Source organism: Anopheles stephensi, chromosome 3 (assembly GCF_013141755.1).
Source record: "Anopheles stephensi strain Indian chromosome 3, UCI_ANSTEP_V1.0, whole genome shotgun sequence".
Taxonomy (NCBI): Eukaryota; Metazoa; Arthropoda; class Insecta; order Diptera; family Culicidae; genus Anopheles; species Anopheles stephensi.
In genome coordinates, this window is record NC_050203.1 from 5,981,387 (window position 1) to 5,998,235 (window position 16,849).

Below are 16,849 nucleotides of genomic sequence, written 5' to 3' on the forward strand. Positions count from 1 at the left end.
TTTAATATTCTGCTCGTTCTACCTTGTCACGAGCCGCTTCGAGTACGACCGTAAACGCCAGCATCAGCAGTTCGTCCTTTGTCAGATTTTCCGCACTCGATTGTACGTTTAATATCCTCTGCTTCGCAAAATCTGCCCACCACAACGCTCTGATTGCAAATTGCACGCCGAAATGGAAAGGGCGTAAAATAAACACACCGAAAAGCTCCGGCCCAGCAAGAGGCCTCACTCATTTGATCCTTCGTCCACGCTCAGTGAGTCGCTACGTACGAGAAGTTTCAAATAATGCGCTTCTGCGAAGCAAGAAAATGAACGAAACAAGGCGGATAAACTGGAACGATGCCCGGGGTGCCGATCCTGGTAGCTAAATTTATTTTGTAACCTTCAAACTCGTGGCAGCGCCACACTGGGCAGGAGGACGACAAAACTCCGTACCGGGAACGCGAATGGATCCTGGCACTCGGGGCGCCGTTAGTAGGATTATGGTGGTGGTGTGGTTATAAATTTATTCCCAGAATGGAAGCCCGCTACTGTTGCCTACGAACCACCGTCGCCCCCAGGTGGAAACCCACCCAACGCCTTTACTTGGGCTTACGCTCTGCTTATCGCGAAAATCCAGCCAGCTGCTCGCTCACCCACCGTTGACTGTGCTTTTCCCCCCTTTTGGCGTTTGCCTGATTGATGTAATTTCGACCGCGATACGTGAAACGGTGAGGAAAATTGCACAAATTTTCCACAAAACACAAGACCGTTTAGCGGATAACGTTGCAGATTTGGCGCGCGAGAGCCGCGCGGGGTTTGGCGTTTGGCGGCAGTCAAATAGCTTTGCTAAATGCGCTGCTTCGTACCGTCAAATTTTATGCTCGCGAGACCCGTTTCTGGTGGATCGATTTGTAATTATGATTGCTGGAGCAAGTAGTGATCGTTGTGTGAAGGTTTACTTTAACGTTTGAGAGGGTATGTGCGAATATCGATCGAAATCTTTTATCAACTGGATTTTTTTATAGTTCAAAAATTAGCCTAAAAACTCTGTATAGAGTTCTATATTTAGCTTTAATTGCCACTCGCTCGCAGGTCATTAATGGAGCAACACCAATCGTCTTCGCACAATAAAAATTTCGTAAAATCAACACTAATTTCAACACAGCTGTAAGAAGCAATGTCCTCCAGACGTTCAAGATCGAGGCAAAGCAAACAAGAAAAATAAATACACACACAACTCATATTGACAGGTGTTCTGCTCCACATCTGCATCATACTTTGTCGACATATACGAGACCAAAGAGAGAGAGAGAAAAAACCCACCGACAGCACCGAATTCAACCGGACAGAACCCAAAACGAAACATAAGACATTACAACAAAAAAAAACGCTTCAACGCTCAACCATGCCACACTCAATCGATGAAACAGTCCGATTTGGTTTCGCAGCCGTACTCTTAATCTGTCCGAGCCGGTGGAAAAGCACGCGCCAAAACGTTCCACAAAAATTGTCTCGAAACGGGTCACCGCCGACCGAGGCCAATGGCGCGATACACTTCCAGGTGCATGCGAGAACAGCATAATAATCTTGAACTGGTTTCAACAACCGATTTCAGCGGGCCAGCTGTATAAACGACGATTTGCCCCCTCGTACGTAGTTGGCGATTGTTGTCTTCCCTCGGTAAGGTCAGAGAGTTTATGCTCAACCTGGGTCGATTGTTGCCCTGCAGCTACCTCTCGTTTGGAGGCAGGGTGGTTGGCTCATGCTGTAACCAGAAGGGACGACGTTCCACTCTTTGCGAAGGATCTCCACGTCCGCATCGAGCAAAAAACAAAAAGCCGCACACAAAATTAAATTGCACCTGTCGGTCACCTTTAACCGGTTCCTGAATCCTTCACACAGTCCTTTCCGCAAAGATGTCTCTTTTCGGGGCTGCTGCCTCTACCGGACAACATCGGGCAAGCAAAACCGGTGCCAAAATACTCGATAATCATAAAAGCAAATTTTCAACACCCATTCGGGGTTCCGATTTTAAGAGAGGCCCATCAATGAGCACGCGGCAACACCATCTGGATCTGGAATATGGAGACTTTTACGAGGATACGACCAGTTTTAATTAACAAAACATTTTCGCGGACGAACGACTTGAACGACGATGACGCCCAAAAGCGTAGCAACTGCCGTGCCATCATTAAGGGGTGTCTGGCCCTCTCTTCTTTAACGCACTATTATCGTACTGATTAATCTTAATTTCGGTTCTTGTTTGTACATCAGTATGTCTTTATGACCGTAAAAGAGGAATATATTGCACTAGTAATGGAGGAGCGTGGTTATTAAACTGCGATTAAGCCAGATTGTGTTTACTGTTCGTGTCCGGAAACGATATTTGGTAAAAGACACTCATATTTGTTAAATTGTTTATGTTTGTTAAGTGCGACAGCAGCTTGGTGACCTTAGCCACCTGAGACAGACGAGTTGAATTCGTGCACAATAGGGAAGGTCGTGAGTCTCCGATGTGCTGAAGAGGCCAAAAGTCCTTCAGAGTCTCTTCTTCTCACAAATGTGCTTTCCGAGTGCTCTGCTCAAACGTAATGAAGTTCAGCCATTGAAATACATCACCCACCGAATGTGCCATTTTGCCACCCTTTACACAATGCCTGAACGCCTCAAGGATATGAAGGACCTTTACACCACTAAAAAAAAAAACGGGAAAGCACAACTCACCTGCAACGAGAAGAAAGAAAACAAGAGATTAGGTATGAATAATTGTTCAAGATAAAACTACCGCCTAGACCAAGGCGTTTCCACAGCTGGCAGAGTGGTTAGCAACGCCCAGCGCTTCTTATCCAGCGCCTTCTATCCTTCCCAAAGCGGACAAACTTCAACGAACTGGAGGAGAAATAACTGAACATTTGAAAAAATGTGATGAAATTGAGGTAACGCGAGACACCCTGCCTCAGTGCGGCACATTCAAACGAAGGAAAAATGTCAAGGCAGACGCCGGCAGAGAGTAGGGGGCGTGCAATAATGTTGGTTGCATCAAGCCAGACGGCAGTAGAGTTGGTTTTTTTTTTGTTGTTGGTGCCTCTTTCTTGTCTGGTGGCCTCCCTTCGATTGCGAACCTATTGCCGGAAACCTTCGCGTAAGGTTTCGTTTGGTGTTTCGGCCATGCGGGGGTTTGAGTCGCTCGGTCGCTGAAGACACCACCACCATCGGATATGAAAAACCGTTTTGTTCTGCCCAAGGGGGCTTGGCTAGGGTAACGCAATAGCAAAAATTGCATACTATGCAAAGTGGCCCGGAGTTGGTGGGGATTTTTTGTTGTTGTCTGTATAACCTTCATCCATTCTTCTTCGCTTGCAACACGACAGTAGCTAGGGGAAGGAAGTTGCAATTGAGAAATTAAAATAATTCTCCAGCAGTTGCAGAAAACAAAGATGGAGATATTTGTTCCAATAATTTCCCGTTTTCTGAGGTTCAATCGGCCATCAACGACATAGCAATATATCACTTGCTCGTAAAAGCTGAAGCCTTGAAATGATTAATAACTGGTTTCACTCTCCAAAGGGTACTGCGCTCTGAACCACGCACTCTCAAATCCAAATAACGCCAGGATCAATACACAACTAAGTAAGGGCACCCCAAGGCATGCTCAACCCCTGAAAGGTTGACCACCCGCGAAGGTTAATGACCTAGGACAATTCATATCGACTCTGCAAACGTACCACCGCGCACATGGAAAGCAATATGTGTTGCTCGCCCGTTTTCAGCAATCTCATCATGGGAACTAGAATCCAAGTGGACGATTCTCATCCAACCCGATGGTGTTTTAAACTTTCGTATTGGATTTCCTGCCATCTGTTCTTGTGCTGGCTCTGGCTGGCTGGCTGGCTGGCTGGCGATGCCTTGGGGACGGTGGTGTCTTCTTCAACTGCAAGCCGCTCGCTTGCGTCTTTATAGTGTTGTTACTCCCTTGCTTCGTACGAAAACATTGACCAGAGGGCCAACGTGCCAAGTGGGGCAATTACTTGATTACTCGGCCCCGGGTACGAACGAACGCTCCTCTACTGCACACCCGGGTGCGGGAAACAATAACACCGGGCGGCATCATTCACCCTGCGAGACCAAACAAGCCAGCCGTTGTTTGAAAAGGGCAACCGATGTCGGTTTGCCAACCACCAGACACAAATGCGCCATAACGACAACAATCAACGCAAGCGAATGATGACCGAAACCAGCGCAGATGATGACGGGGAATGACGTCGGTTGAAGGAGCAATCGGTAACCACTGAAGAGAAGATGGATTCTTCCGGACCGTCACTGTGGTGTGGTTGGATGTTCTCTCCCGGCGAACGAAAACCAAATAGTAACCAACTTTCCAGTAAAGTCATCACTGTTTCCATCCCACCACCAGCCGAAGCTTGGGTGTGTTCTGCCAACTGCTCCTCACCAGAACGTCTTGGAGCTACTCCCTATTTCACAGCATAATGCTCACAAAACGCGAACAGGCAGAGTGAGAGAACTGACGGCACTCGATGGGCAATTCTTCGCTCCATGAGACGTGACGTGACGGGGCCGCGTTCACGAGGTGTGTGCGGTGTGCGTAACAAGTTAATGATTTCTCTACTCTCCGACGCCTGCCGGCAGGAACTGAAGGTGTGTGCACTCACTATCTGGCGTGACCAAGACCGAACGAAACCGAACAAACGGTTCGCTTTTTTGTGTGCTTTGCCTTCAGGAAAGCCGGGAGTCCCAGAGTTGGAGTTGGACAGTCGGGAGGGAAAAATTAAGAACCCAACGGCGGCGGTGATGTGTAATGGATTAATGGATGAGCTTGCCTCTCCTCCCCAGCGATGGTGCGAAGAGATGAAGGCAATCCAGGCAATGAGAACTGGATCCGACCAAGACATTCACCGACCGACACACACAAGTGCAACGACCGTACTCCACTGTCTCATACAGCACCCGCTTTGCTGTTGCAGTACAGGCAATATCAGAATGCAAGCATTCCTACACAAATTTCCACATCAAAGATTTAATGCCTCAGAGAGCTTCAAATTCAATTAAACTCCACAGCGCGAAGGAATGCATTTGAAGGTAAATTCTAATCCTGCACGAAAAATACAAATTACAAGAAGCTCACACACAGCTCAGAAACCAACGTTCAAAAGAAGATCCTACATCCGGAGAGCGTTAGTATCCAACACTATTTCCGTGTAGATATGTATGGCGAAAGCTGAATCTGCTCAGTCCAAGAAGAATTTTGTTTCATAGCTTTACTTGCGATCCTCCATGTATCTTCCACGAAACACTAGTCTTAAGGATAGTTTCCGTAGAAAAGGAAAAAAAAGGGAATCAACTTTTAATCCCTCTTTTCAAAACAGCCTTCCCCCTTGGGGAAGGAAGGGCCGAGTTTCTGCAACCCGAAGAACTATCCAAGTGCATTACATCACACCCTCACAAACAAACCGCCCACAGCAGCAAATCCGCACTCAGAAGCGAGTCGACGCTACTCTCAGGTGTTGTGCGCTCTCGTACCGGGCATGCAGGCGCAACACGTCGGGTTCAACAAGAAGCTCTAGAATGGTAGACAAACATTTCCGTCTGGTTCCTTACCTTACCGGGACTTATCGGTTGCATCAAAAGCATTCTTGCTCGCAGCAAGGATACACGGGCAGAGATTCCACCAGGCTTTTGTGTACACTTAGAAAGGCTTCCACGTGTGGCTGTGTGCGGGCACACCGTCATACGCGTCTCTATAACGCCCTAATTTTCCTCTCTGCCAGCATTCCCCGTTCCCGGTGACCCTTATTTAGAACAATCGCCCTTTAGTTACCTGCCTTTTCTTGAGATGCTTCGTACCGAGCTTCCTTGCGCCCTAGTTCTCGGAAACCTGACCCAACCTGACCCAAAACTCGAGCGAACCTCCTTGTGTATGATGTATCTGTCCCGTGAGCAAGCTACCTCCACGGTGAAGTTGCATCTTTCAAAATCCAACACGTTCGAGCTATATGCTAAGAGCTTTTTGGGGTGATGATGCAGATGCTCCACGGTTTCTAAGCAGGTATACCAACAACCCGTCGCCGTCGTGTATGTGCATTTCTATGTCTTCCATGCACCTTTGGCTCGCCCGATGCATTACAACGCTAAGCAGCAGCACGGAAATGGTCCACTCAGGACAAGAAAAAGAAAGACAAAATCCCTAGCTGAGCACTCGCGGCGTTTGCACATGCTTTACACGGCGTAAGGATGAAGAACGGCAGATATGAATCATTTTCTTCGCCAACCATGGGGGTACCGCGTGAGTTGAAACTTGTGTCTTTGCCTAAGCCACTAGTGTAAGCTTCCATGGTTCGCCGTGTTCTTTACTTGCATTGGGGAGGACGACCCCAAACCATCATGGTTCATCTTCACCCGACTTGATCCAGACACACACACGCATAGATTCTGGCTGCACTCAAGTGACCCTTCTCGTGTGTACTCACACAAGAAGCTCCGAAGCTTTTACCGTCCACATTCACCCTCCCGTTGTTTTGTTTTCTTTCGGAGCTGGCAGCGAACTTACCGCGGTGTAAAACCGGGAAGAACGGGGAACCCTCGCGGACCGTGAAACGCGACCTTTCTTTCGGAGTTCTTTATGGCGACCCGACATCATTCTAGGCGTTTCATTACCACAATCACGCACATACACTCACATGTGCAACAGAGAAACCAGTCAGACAATCGAACCGAACGGACAAAAGCGGAGGGAACGTACAACACACACCAAAAACCCCGGTGTGGCCGACGAGCCACAGGTTGCCCAACCGGTTTGAGGTTTTCAGCAGCAGCAGCAGCCGTTTGTCCGGGCGGACAAAACCCGTCGCCGGGGATGCGTCGTCTGGGCGCGTTCGGCAACATGATGCTCCGAGAAGGAAGGATGGATGATGGGTTGTGTACATTCTTTAATTCTTTTTTTTTCTTCTCTCTGTTGTTTGGTGCTTCCTTTTCAGCCTGGGAAACCTTTTTATTGTGCTGCAGTTTTGTACTGGTACGGTATCTTTTACTGCTCACCGACTCTTCTGGTGATTGTTCCAGCAGCTTCAACATGTTAATTGTGGCCTGTGGTGAACCGGGAATTGGATGCTAACACTATTATTGAAAGGATATATTTAGTAATCTAAGTTAGTTGAATTAGACAACTGTTTAGACATAGACTTAGAACAGGAACAAGGAATACACTTAGACAACCATCATATGGACATCACAATCTATCCTTAATAAAATTAAATCCTATTACAAGCTTGAGGATACGCTCAACGAGTTCTAGCTATCCGGTAAATGCTCTTCAAGAATCTCTGCTCATCCATCAAACACCAACCAAGCCAACGAACGTTCGAAACCCTCATAATCCACTAATGTTTAGGATAAGCCTGAGAACCAAACCCTGCCTCTGCCAGGCTGCCCCTTGTGCAGCCACACCAGAGTGCTCATTCACACCTTGTCATTCGGGAGAAATGGTCTTGCCTCTACCAAGAGAAAAAGAAACATCGAAGAAAACCTTGCCGGTGGTCAGTTCTTGGTTAGTTACAGGTTAAAGCCTCACCTCTGATATGCCTGTTGGGAACGGCCAAGACGCATTTACCAAAGAGAAACGCATTTCGAGTTCGCAGCATGTGTACATGTGACCAGCTCTCACAGTTCCTCCAAACGAAACACTCCGTGAACCGCAACGAACGCCGTTTAACGCCTTTTCGTCCTGCCTTCTCGTAAACGTGCAACCACTAGAGCTAATGTGTTAACCATTACCGGTGATGAGGCTCACTTCTTTTGCGTTATCAGTCTCCCATATTCAACTGCGCCATTTTCTTCCCATAGAAAAAAAACAGGAGTACAACCACACAAAAAAACTTGGATAGGTTTTCAGGATCATTTCCCGGTACAATTTTCGTGTGACAACGTTTCCTGCAGGGAATGTGTTTATTCCCGTTTCACCCAACTCCCCAGTCGGCCGCTTTGGAATTCGGGATAGCAAACTGCGTAAAAGCTGGAGGAAAAAACAACAAAAGCCACACCACCCGCTCAAACGTGGGTCTCTCAATCGCGGTTGATATGGAACATGAATTGCAAGAAAACGCCAACACCACGTTCCGCCCCATCCAGAGACTTGTTCTTGCTCTACCCAAAAGTTCACCACAACCGCACACTCCACACGCTCTTGGACAGTGGCCCCTGTTCAAGGATGGTTTGGGATTGGAGAAGACCCACCAAGAACAAAAAACACATACACAAGGAACAAGGGTTTGAGCTGGCGAACGTGGCCGTACTGAACTTGATTGAACTCATTCAAGGCTAGCCACCGGCGACCGGACCGGATCCGTAGTCGGAAGAGGACGCGCCGGACTACGCCGGTTGGCAAATGCGGTTGTAGCGGTGCTGCAATTCCTTTTTGCAGTCGCGCGAACTATGGGAGGCACGGAATTCGTCTTCGTCCTCCAGCAGAAGACGGCTGGCTAGGCCGGCATCCAGTACTCGTTTGATGGGGACGTTAATGTTCAACATTTTTCGCATCGCACCCGCCCGCTATTTTTAGCAGCATCGATGCACAGCACCAGTAGCAGCAACAGTATCCCTCCGTATATAACACGTTAGCAGCAGCAGCAGCAGCAGCAGTGCAAGGCAATAATGGAGTGGAGATTTTTGTTGATGCTTTTTTTATTCGCTTTGACGGCGGTTCCTGTCTTTATTCCCATCGGCAATTTACACTTGGAATTGGCTGGTCGAGAGCGAGCGTGTAAGTGAGGATGATGAATGAATGAAACGTAAATTAGCCCAGGGTCTGATCCATGGAGCGCTGCCCGATAATCGATCAGGGGTATCTGTTTCATGCTGCAGCAATCTGATTTCCAGAAACCAATGCGCTTCATGATAAATTTGCTAATCGATTATCATTATCAGATATTCAAATTTCAGAACTATTTCAGACACTCCAATATATATTCTCAAGGTCTAGAGCCGCGACTTGGTATCACCATCGATAAACATCTTGGGAGCATTAACCCCCGGGAACGTTCGTTGCTCGAAATTGGGATTTTGTTTTACAAATCACTCATGAATTCGATCACATTCCTCAGTGGCCTTCGGGGGGAGGTGGTAGAAGAAGTATGGTCTTTGAGGCATTTTTAATACGCCCGAGCGAGTTCACCTCCTCCTCTCATTCAGCACTTTCCCATCCCTCGGAGCCCAATAACATCAACAACACCGACCATCGTGCTACAATCACAAAACAAGGATTCCACCATTTACACACCAAAAGCCAAAGACCTTGCTCAACGCTGAGGCAGCAGTTGGAGAGCATCAAGAAAAAAACACACAAATCGCTTGCGTCCAAAACCCAAGACGCAAAACAAACCCCTGAAAGGAGAAAAGAAGTGTTAAAAAAATGCGCGTTAACATCCCAGTACCAGCCAGTACGCATTCCCCCGTCGAACGTTGACCGAAAAGTGTCTGATCGTTGAACCGAAATCTTCAGCCCCAGTTGTAACGCCCGACACGTTCTCCTCCCTCGTCAAATCCAATGCGCGGCGGGGCTGAGGGCGAATTTGCGATCCGAGCGACTTAGTGACCACGCCGCCGCGTGATGTGAAGACGCGAGGCGTACGTCGTTTCGACCGGTTTTACTCCGATGTGGTGCTGTTAAGGATGATGGAAATGTTATACTCGTGTCGCTCTTCTTTTGGTTCTGGGCGCCGATTCGCCCATGAAGTTTGAAGCTACTCGTCTAGCTATTTGGAAAGCCCTCCAGGGGCGTTATATTCGGTAGCTGTCGATGATTAACGCGCGCACACACTCCCACCTCCCTCCCGATCGATCGTTTAAATTTAGCAAATCGCCAATCGAATGACTGGCCGGATGGGATGTTTCGACGACCAGGATTGTTATTATCTATCGATTCAGAGGGGGCACCTATGAACCTATCTATCTATCGGCAGTGAGAAATCTACTAAGACGATCGTTACGAATCCGACATATGCAAATGAGTGTAGGAACAGTTCCCGTGAGCGAGACTGTGCGCATCATGCGGTCATGATTTGGGACACGTTGGGAGAGAAATTATCATTCCTTAATAAATTGCATCTCATTACTTCGCACATCGTTAGGATAATGTTCTTTCTGGTAAGAGAGCGCGTTCTTCGGTGGCTGGACGAGCTGCTGAAGTCCGCTATCCGCGATATCTGCTCATGGTCTAGAGCTGGAGACTGGCAATCCAATATCCAGGCCTTGCTGGTAGCTATATCACCATCATCTGTTTTGTCTTTGTAGACAGCGTGAAATGAGATTAAAGATTGGGTTGTTCGGTGCCATTCTCATGCCATAACCAGACCACCAAAACCTAGCAATTCGCTGCCAGGTGCAATGATGGTAAGATCCTCGTACTTCATTGTTCTTCCCCACATACATGACCAAATATAATTTTGTGCATCTTCCTCTTAAACAAGGCTCAGTGGAATTCGTCAGTTTTGGAAAGAGTCCATGTCTCAGAGACGTACCTTCAAAGTTCTGAGCAATCTCTGCATCGATCTTTCCGACAAGTTATTTCAAGTCAGCACCCTTGCGCTGTTGCGTATCATAAAACTCTTCATTTTCTCTTAACATATACTTATTTATACACTTGAAATAACTAGGCCACAGGAAGCTTTTCCTCCAGCCAGCCAGCAAGTATACTCCAAAGCTACCGCACATCGTAACCTATATTCTATTAATGGATCACCCACACGAACACAATATTGCATCTTTTTTATTGGCATCCATCAGGCGTGACAATCAATAAGTTATCCCAAGGCAAGGTTGTTACTTATGCTTATGCACACATCACCACCGTGAATGATGATGACCGTGTTTATTTTACATGCATCCACCATGCGCCATCCCCCCATCAGCAGCCACACGGTGCTCTTGATATGTTTTGTTTATGTTCACACATTTCTCGTTCCAAACGAGGATCGCTTCCATCATCCGGACCGGAACATCCTATCCGTTGGCCGATTTAGCGTTTGAAAGTTTTGTCAAAGGCACACCATCTCCGCACTTCCATCATACGAACAGCAGCTCATTATCCGGAACTGTACTGGCTAGACGGTGCGCTATCTGGTGCAGATTCCGCGATGGCGCTAACAATAGCTGATAAATTGTGCCGATTTGCTGTTCCTATACATCAGACATTAAATGAGTTTGGGGTAGGTTACACCGCTAGGTACTTGAAAAGATAAAGCACCGAGTACTTCAACAGCCTAGCAACCTCCCATACACGGCATACGGGCGTCATGTGCACAAGAAAGGGAAATTCAAAAACGCATCCATGCAAACAAATATATTAATTTAATGATATACTCCTCAAGGTATAGGGCTGCCTCTTCATGTGTGTGTGTGTGTCTGTTCCACACCCACCACTTCACCCCAAGAAGTGCATTTTCTAGTACAGTGCGTGCCGTTGCGTTTCGTTTTCCTTCCAAATGGAAACTGCCGCGCTTTCTTACCTTGAACGCAGGCACACACATGCACGCAAGACGCGAACTGCATACGCTACTACTTACGGATGGATGTATGTTGCACATATTTCACGGTCGTATTAGCCCATAATCATTCATGTTTGTTCTCTCTCCGTGTTTCTGTTTTCCACCGCCGCCCGTGGCTGTCCAACCACCCGACGGCCGTCGTACTTTGTACGGCAGTGCCGGTTGCCGGACAAAAAAGTGAGTGCAATTCTATTTATTACTAATGACGAATTGCCCTTGCCTCTTCTGGGTGGTGCGGTTGCACCCAATTCTTGACCCACCCCACAATACAAACAAACGCAACAGAAATAACCGAATTGCCCTTGTGTTGGTCACGTTACACACAACGTCCATTTGTGTGGAAGAAGGCGAAACTGAACGGAAAAGAAAACGAAATTCACCTGTCACGACTCTTCCACGACATTGAAGAATATAATGAAGGGACTGAGCTAGATTAAGAATACTCCTTTGCTATACTTCATTTTGATATCTGTTCCTATAAATTCCTATGCAACTGCATTTTTCAATACGGCCCTTTTATTGCACTGCAGCTGACACTGCATTTTTGCGCACCTCGGAACACCGTAACCGTAACTCACAAACTGACCGGCGAAGGTGAAGAAGAGAAAGTAAAGTAAAAGAAACAGAAAAGCTAACTAACCGACAATGTAAAACAGTTACACGAATATGCTTACACCAGGCCCAGACGTGATACGAAAACTGCTTATGCCCATTAGAGAAAAGGGCCAATTGGGGCTTGCCGCTGATAGCTGATAGTGTGGAATAGAATCATATGCGCTCTCCATCTTGCCCTGCGCAAAATTCGCCACCCGCCACTTGCCAAGGTCCGTTTCGAGTGAATGCAGCAAAAAAAAAACTGTGCCAATCATCAAGCGGCATAGTGCACCGACGAAATGTGCAGTGAACAGGAAAGACGACACAGGAAAAAACAGTTTAAACTGCATCGTTCGGTGTGCACGGCCGGCAGGAGGCGGATTGGCAAAAAGAAAACTCACCCGTCTGTCTCACCGCTGTTCCTCACCTCGTTCCCCTCGTAAGGCACGCACAGTGCTCGGTTGAAAATGAAAAATGTGAAAATAAGGAGGCACCAACGATTCGGAATCTCTAACTCTTTTGCTTTCCATCTCGCTCGCTTCCCTTGGCTTTTCGCAAAAACCACGATTTTCCCGCTTTTCCATATCGTCTCGTCGCGTAACGGGCGCGAGGACCGGAGACGAAAACGAAAACGCACACGCGAGACTCGTGGCGGCCGAAGAAAGGAAAAGAGAGCAGATACGATACGCTGCTTTGCCTGGGTGGCAGAGCAGGGCAGGGCACTTTCCTCGGAAAAGGAGGGGGGGGGGAGGATACGGCAGCCGCCTGGAGCTGGGTGCCTAATTCGCAGATTAAACAGAGCATTCAGTTTTGTTTAAAAGCGGACGCATATCAATTGTTCAAGTCAGTATCAGCAGTTGCACCGATCGATAAACATAGCAGCTCTTCTCAAACAGCTCAGCAGCCAGTGGTGGAAAGTGATCGTTCGAAGATCAAGAATCTCTGTTGCGTTTAGTGCTCTAGAGCCAGCAGTGCGTCACGAAGTTCGAGTGTGTGTGGAAATAGAACGAGTAGAGCCGCGAGCCCGAAAGGAGAATGTACAGCAGTAGCACAATGTTGAAGTATCTGACGCTTGCCTCAGTCATCGCGACGGCCCTCTGCGCCAGTGCCGGTGTTCGCGGTGCGGCCAAACACGAGCCGAGCGGAGGCGAGCTGAGCGTGCTGCAGAAGGTGTACGATGATTGCCAGGATAAGCAGGATTTCACCGGCTGTCTCAAGGGCAAGGCCTTGACCGCCATCTCCCGTGCTATTGATATGGTGAGCAGATATTGGAATATCCCCCCAAAAAAAAATCAAGTGCTTGTGGCAGATGTGACAGATACTGAGAGGACTCTGATATTCAGAAGATGAACAATCGCTAGAATACGCTTTTGAAAATGTTTGAGAGTTCCTATCGAAGTTCCAGCAAGTGTGATCCGGCAAATGAAATCATCCTACCACGGATGAAGTCACGGCTGGAATATCGTGTTTGATTTCGATTACAAAACACACCACCATCTTGTCTTTTCCCGCAACAGGAATCCATCCCACTGCTCGATGGAATCGCGCTGGTGAAGCAGGATAAGGCCGAAAACGTGACCGTGCCGCTGCTGAGCGACGCCCGCTCCATGAGCGGCCTGAGCACCGTCGACCGTTCCCTGCTGGACAAGGTGGAGCAGTTCCTGCGCACCCACGTCGTGCGTTTCGACATGCGCCAACAGGAGGGAGCCCGTGGCAACAAGCAGAACAAGCACCACCGTTACCTGATCGCTGCCTTCCTGACCGCCATGGGCATCGCTGGCCCGATCGGTCTGAAGGCGCTCGCTGCCATCGCCGGTAAGGCACTCGTCATCTCGAAGGTGGCCCTCACCATCGCCGGTATCTTGGCGCTGAAGAAAATCTTCGCCCATGATCACCACGAGGAGACGAGCTTCCAGGTGCACGCATCCGGACACGATAACCGGTAAGTTCCCCGGAATGCCCGGACGGGAATTCAACTCATCTGATGGGATTTTTTTACTTCCCTTTACTCCATCCAGACGAACTGCCTACGTGATGCGCCCCTCGAAGGTAGCCGCCCCGGCCAGCGTTGATCCCTACCGGTACTACTACGAACAGCAGCAGCAGCAGCCGCAGCAGCAGTACGCTGCCCAGATGTAAATTTTGGTGCCAAACGCTCTCTCTCTCGAAATAGATGCTCTTCCCGTTGCGGCGGGAAGAGCATGGGATTTTCCACACTGGGAAATCTCGAAACAATGGAACAGGAGGCGACAACGACAACGAAAATGACGAAATCGAACGATCGTTCTTGGTAGGAGGCTTCTCCGAATCCTTGCCGATACGCGACGATCCGGAAAAGATCTCCCCCAACCGGACACGATTGTAAAGTGTAATATTTATTTTAATTTATTTGCTAATCTTAAATCATTATCGTTTTCGCCCATTCCTTCCCCAACTACACTGTAAACACATGATATGTTTCGGAAGAGTTCATTTTTTCTTTATATATATTGATTCTGATTAGCCGAATTCAAATGGATGATGATTGAACGATCCCTTCGAACGATCGGATTCGACATCACAAAACATACAGCGAAATAGCCAAAGCCAGTAGACAAGTAATACGAACGGAGCTGCCAAACAACTCCTTCCCTTGCCAAATGGTTATGAAAGGAACAGAATAGTGAGAGGAAAGCTTGACAGAAATTCAGTGGCAATAACACACAATGCAAACTCTATTTCCACCAAGACGATGGCACGGTTGCTCAGCTCAGCTTCCAGCGAGCAAGTAAGGCGAAGAAAACTAAGTTGAATAAATAAATGTAAATGCAAAATCAACTGTCGATTGCTTGAGTGTTTCATTCCAATTCTCTGGAGAACATTTCGTCTAGGTCCAACATTGAAGTCAGTAAGTTGAAAAGCCAAGCTCTACAACCCATTGAAATGTCGAAGCCTTTTTCACTAACCAATATCCCTTATTTCTTTTCAGATCATAAGGAAGATCCAGAGAGAACCTCGGGCAACTTCTTCAAGAGAACATGTACGTAACGCGGTCAGATAACGATCCCTTAATTTGATTAGGGAGCTTCAAAAGCAATTAAAAATATAAAACTATAATTGAACCACTGGATTTCTTCTTCCAGAGTTCCACCACTTCGGAAGAACCATAACTTCATCAAGTCGCTAACTGAGAGGATTACGGCGGCAGCAAAAACCGTCCCGAGCGAAACGACACGAGGCACGAACGTGACACTGGAGCCAGTACCACCAGCCGCCACTCTCGACTATGCCACGGGCGTTTTACAATGTTAACGGACACACAATTGACGGCCAGATTTACATACGCGGCGTGGAAACACCTCATCACACCAGCAACCTGGCCACGATGGATGCATTTTTTTGTGGCAAGTAGGGTGCATCATAATCACACACACGCACACACACACCCGATTTGTTTGCAACAATCACAACACAAAGGTAATTCACACGTTTTTAGCTTACAAATGTGCGATTTACGAACCATTTAGACATTTCAATTCAACGGGAAAATTTTTCTCGGTAGAGATGTGCTAGAATATTAGTTATTAATAGAGAAGATTCCCTTTGGGAACGAGACATGTTGGGGTAAAAAACTCTTACAGTATAAAACATTGTTGACAGTACATCCGCCCATAGTTGACGCACAGACAGCACCACACGTCAAACCCGCACTGTCTCCGAGTCGAGACTCCTGCATGTTGCATGAGGATCAAATTTCTGATATTTCCTGTCACATTGTGTCACATTTACAAGCTCTCCCAGATGTCGCCAACCGTTACCAACCACACTTTTCCACTCTAGACACTTGAGACCACGGAGAGTCGTTGGCCAAGCATCACAAAGAAGTACCTTTTTTTTTACTCCTCGAATATAGAACAATATTATTTTTTGAAAAGGTCCCTCTTCCAGGATGGATATTGTTATGTTCCAACAAAAAAGTCCCTAAAACACGTCTAACAACAAACGATAACCGCGCAAACAATTAAGATCATAATTTGAATCATGTTCTTTGAGGAAACTTTTTCCACACAGGAAACCTTACATATCCTTGCCCGCCCGATAATACCAGCACATCCACACCGACACACCGGTTAAACCGGTTCGACCAGAAGCACTCCGCACCGAACGGTAGCAGAAAATTCAATTTCATATACCCAACTGTCTAACTTTAGCCCACGCGCCCGGGGTATTCTGGTTGGAAAATTCAACACTGGTTAACCTAAGCAAACAGCCATTCCGGGGGCCGATACAGATTATGGCTTAGGGGTTTAATCGAGGGTTCGGTGCAATAAACAATAAGAAACCCTGCCCAACCAGGGCCGGCTAGTTGGCTGGCTGGCGGCTCTGGTGGTGAGAGTGAGAAAATCTCTTGCTAAGACATCCCGAAATATGCTGCAAGTTTCCTGGGCTACATTCTCAAAATAAACTGTGAATGGAAGCTGGGGGAGAAGTAGACAAAACCGCAACGCCAAGTACGCAAGAAAACCGTGAAATCCTGAATTTCTTCTTACGTCACTCGGACCTCGGACGGATAGCCTTCGTGCGGCTTCCGGTCCGGTAGGATGATGATATGCAGCGAGGTGCGCTGTATCTGACGAACTTCCAGAAGCGAGCGTTTGAGTGTGTGTGCCTTGCTGTACAGCGAGTTTCTCATCATCTTCATCGTGCACCAGGGTAGCCATCGAGAGCATAGAGTGCTG

General features: G+C 47.6%; 2 protein-coding genes across 6 annotated transcripts in view; one reads left to right on the plus strand and one right to left on the minus strand.

Moving 5' to 3' along the window:
* LOC118510369 (serine/threonine-protein kinase NLK) overlaps nt 1-16,849 on the minus strand; it is a 68,802-nt gene that overhangs the window by 34,797 nt on the left and 17,156 nt on the right. The gene's annotated exons all lie outside the window — the stretch shown is intronic.
* On the plus strand, nt 13,059-14,752 carry LOC118510380. Its single transcript, XM_036052126.1, has 3 exons — nt 13,059-13,388; nt 13,649-14,073; nt 14,150-14,752. The coding sequence occupies exons 1-3, from the start codon at nt 13,167-13,169 to the stop codon at nt 14,268-14,270; spliced, it is 768 nt and encodes a 255-aa protein (XP_035908019.1). The 5' UTR covers nt 13,059-13,166; the 3' UTR covers nt 14,271-14,752.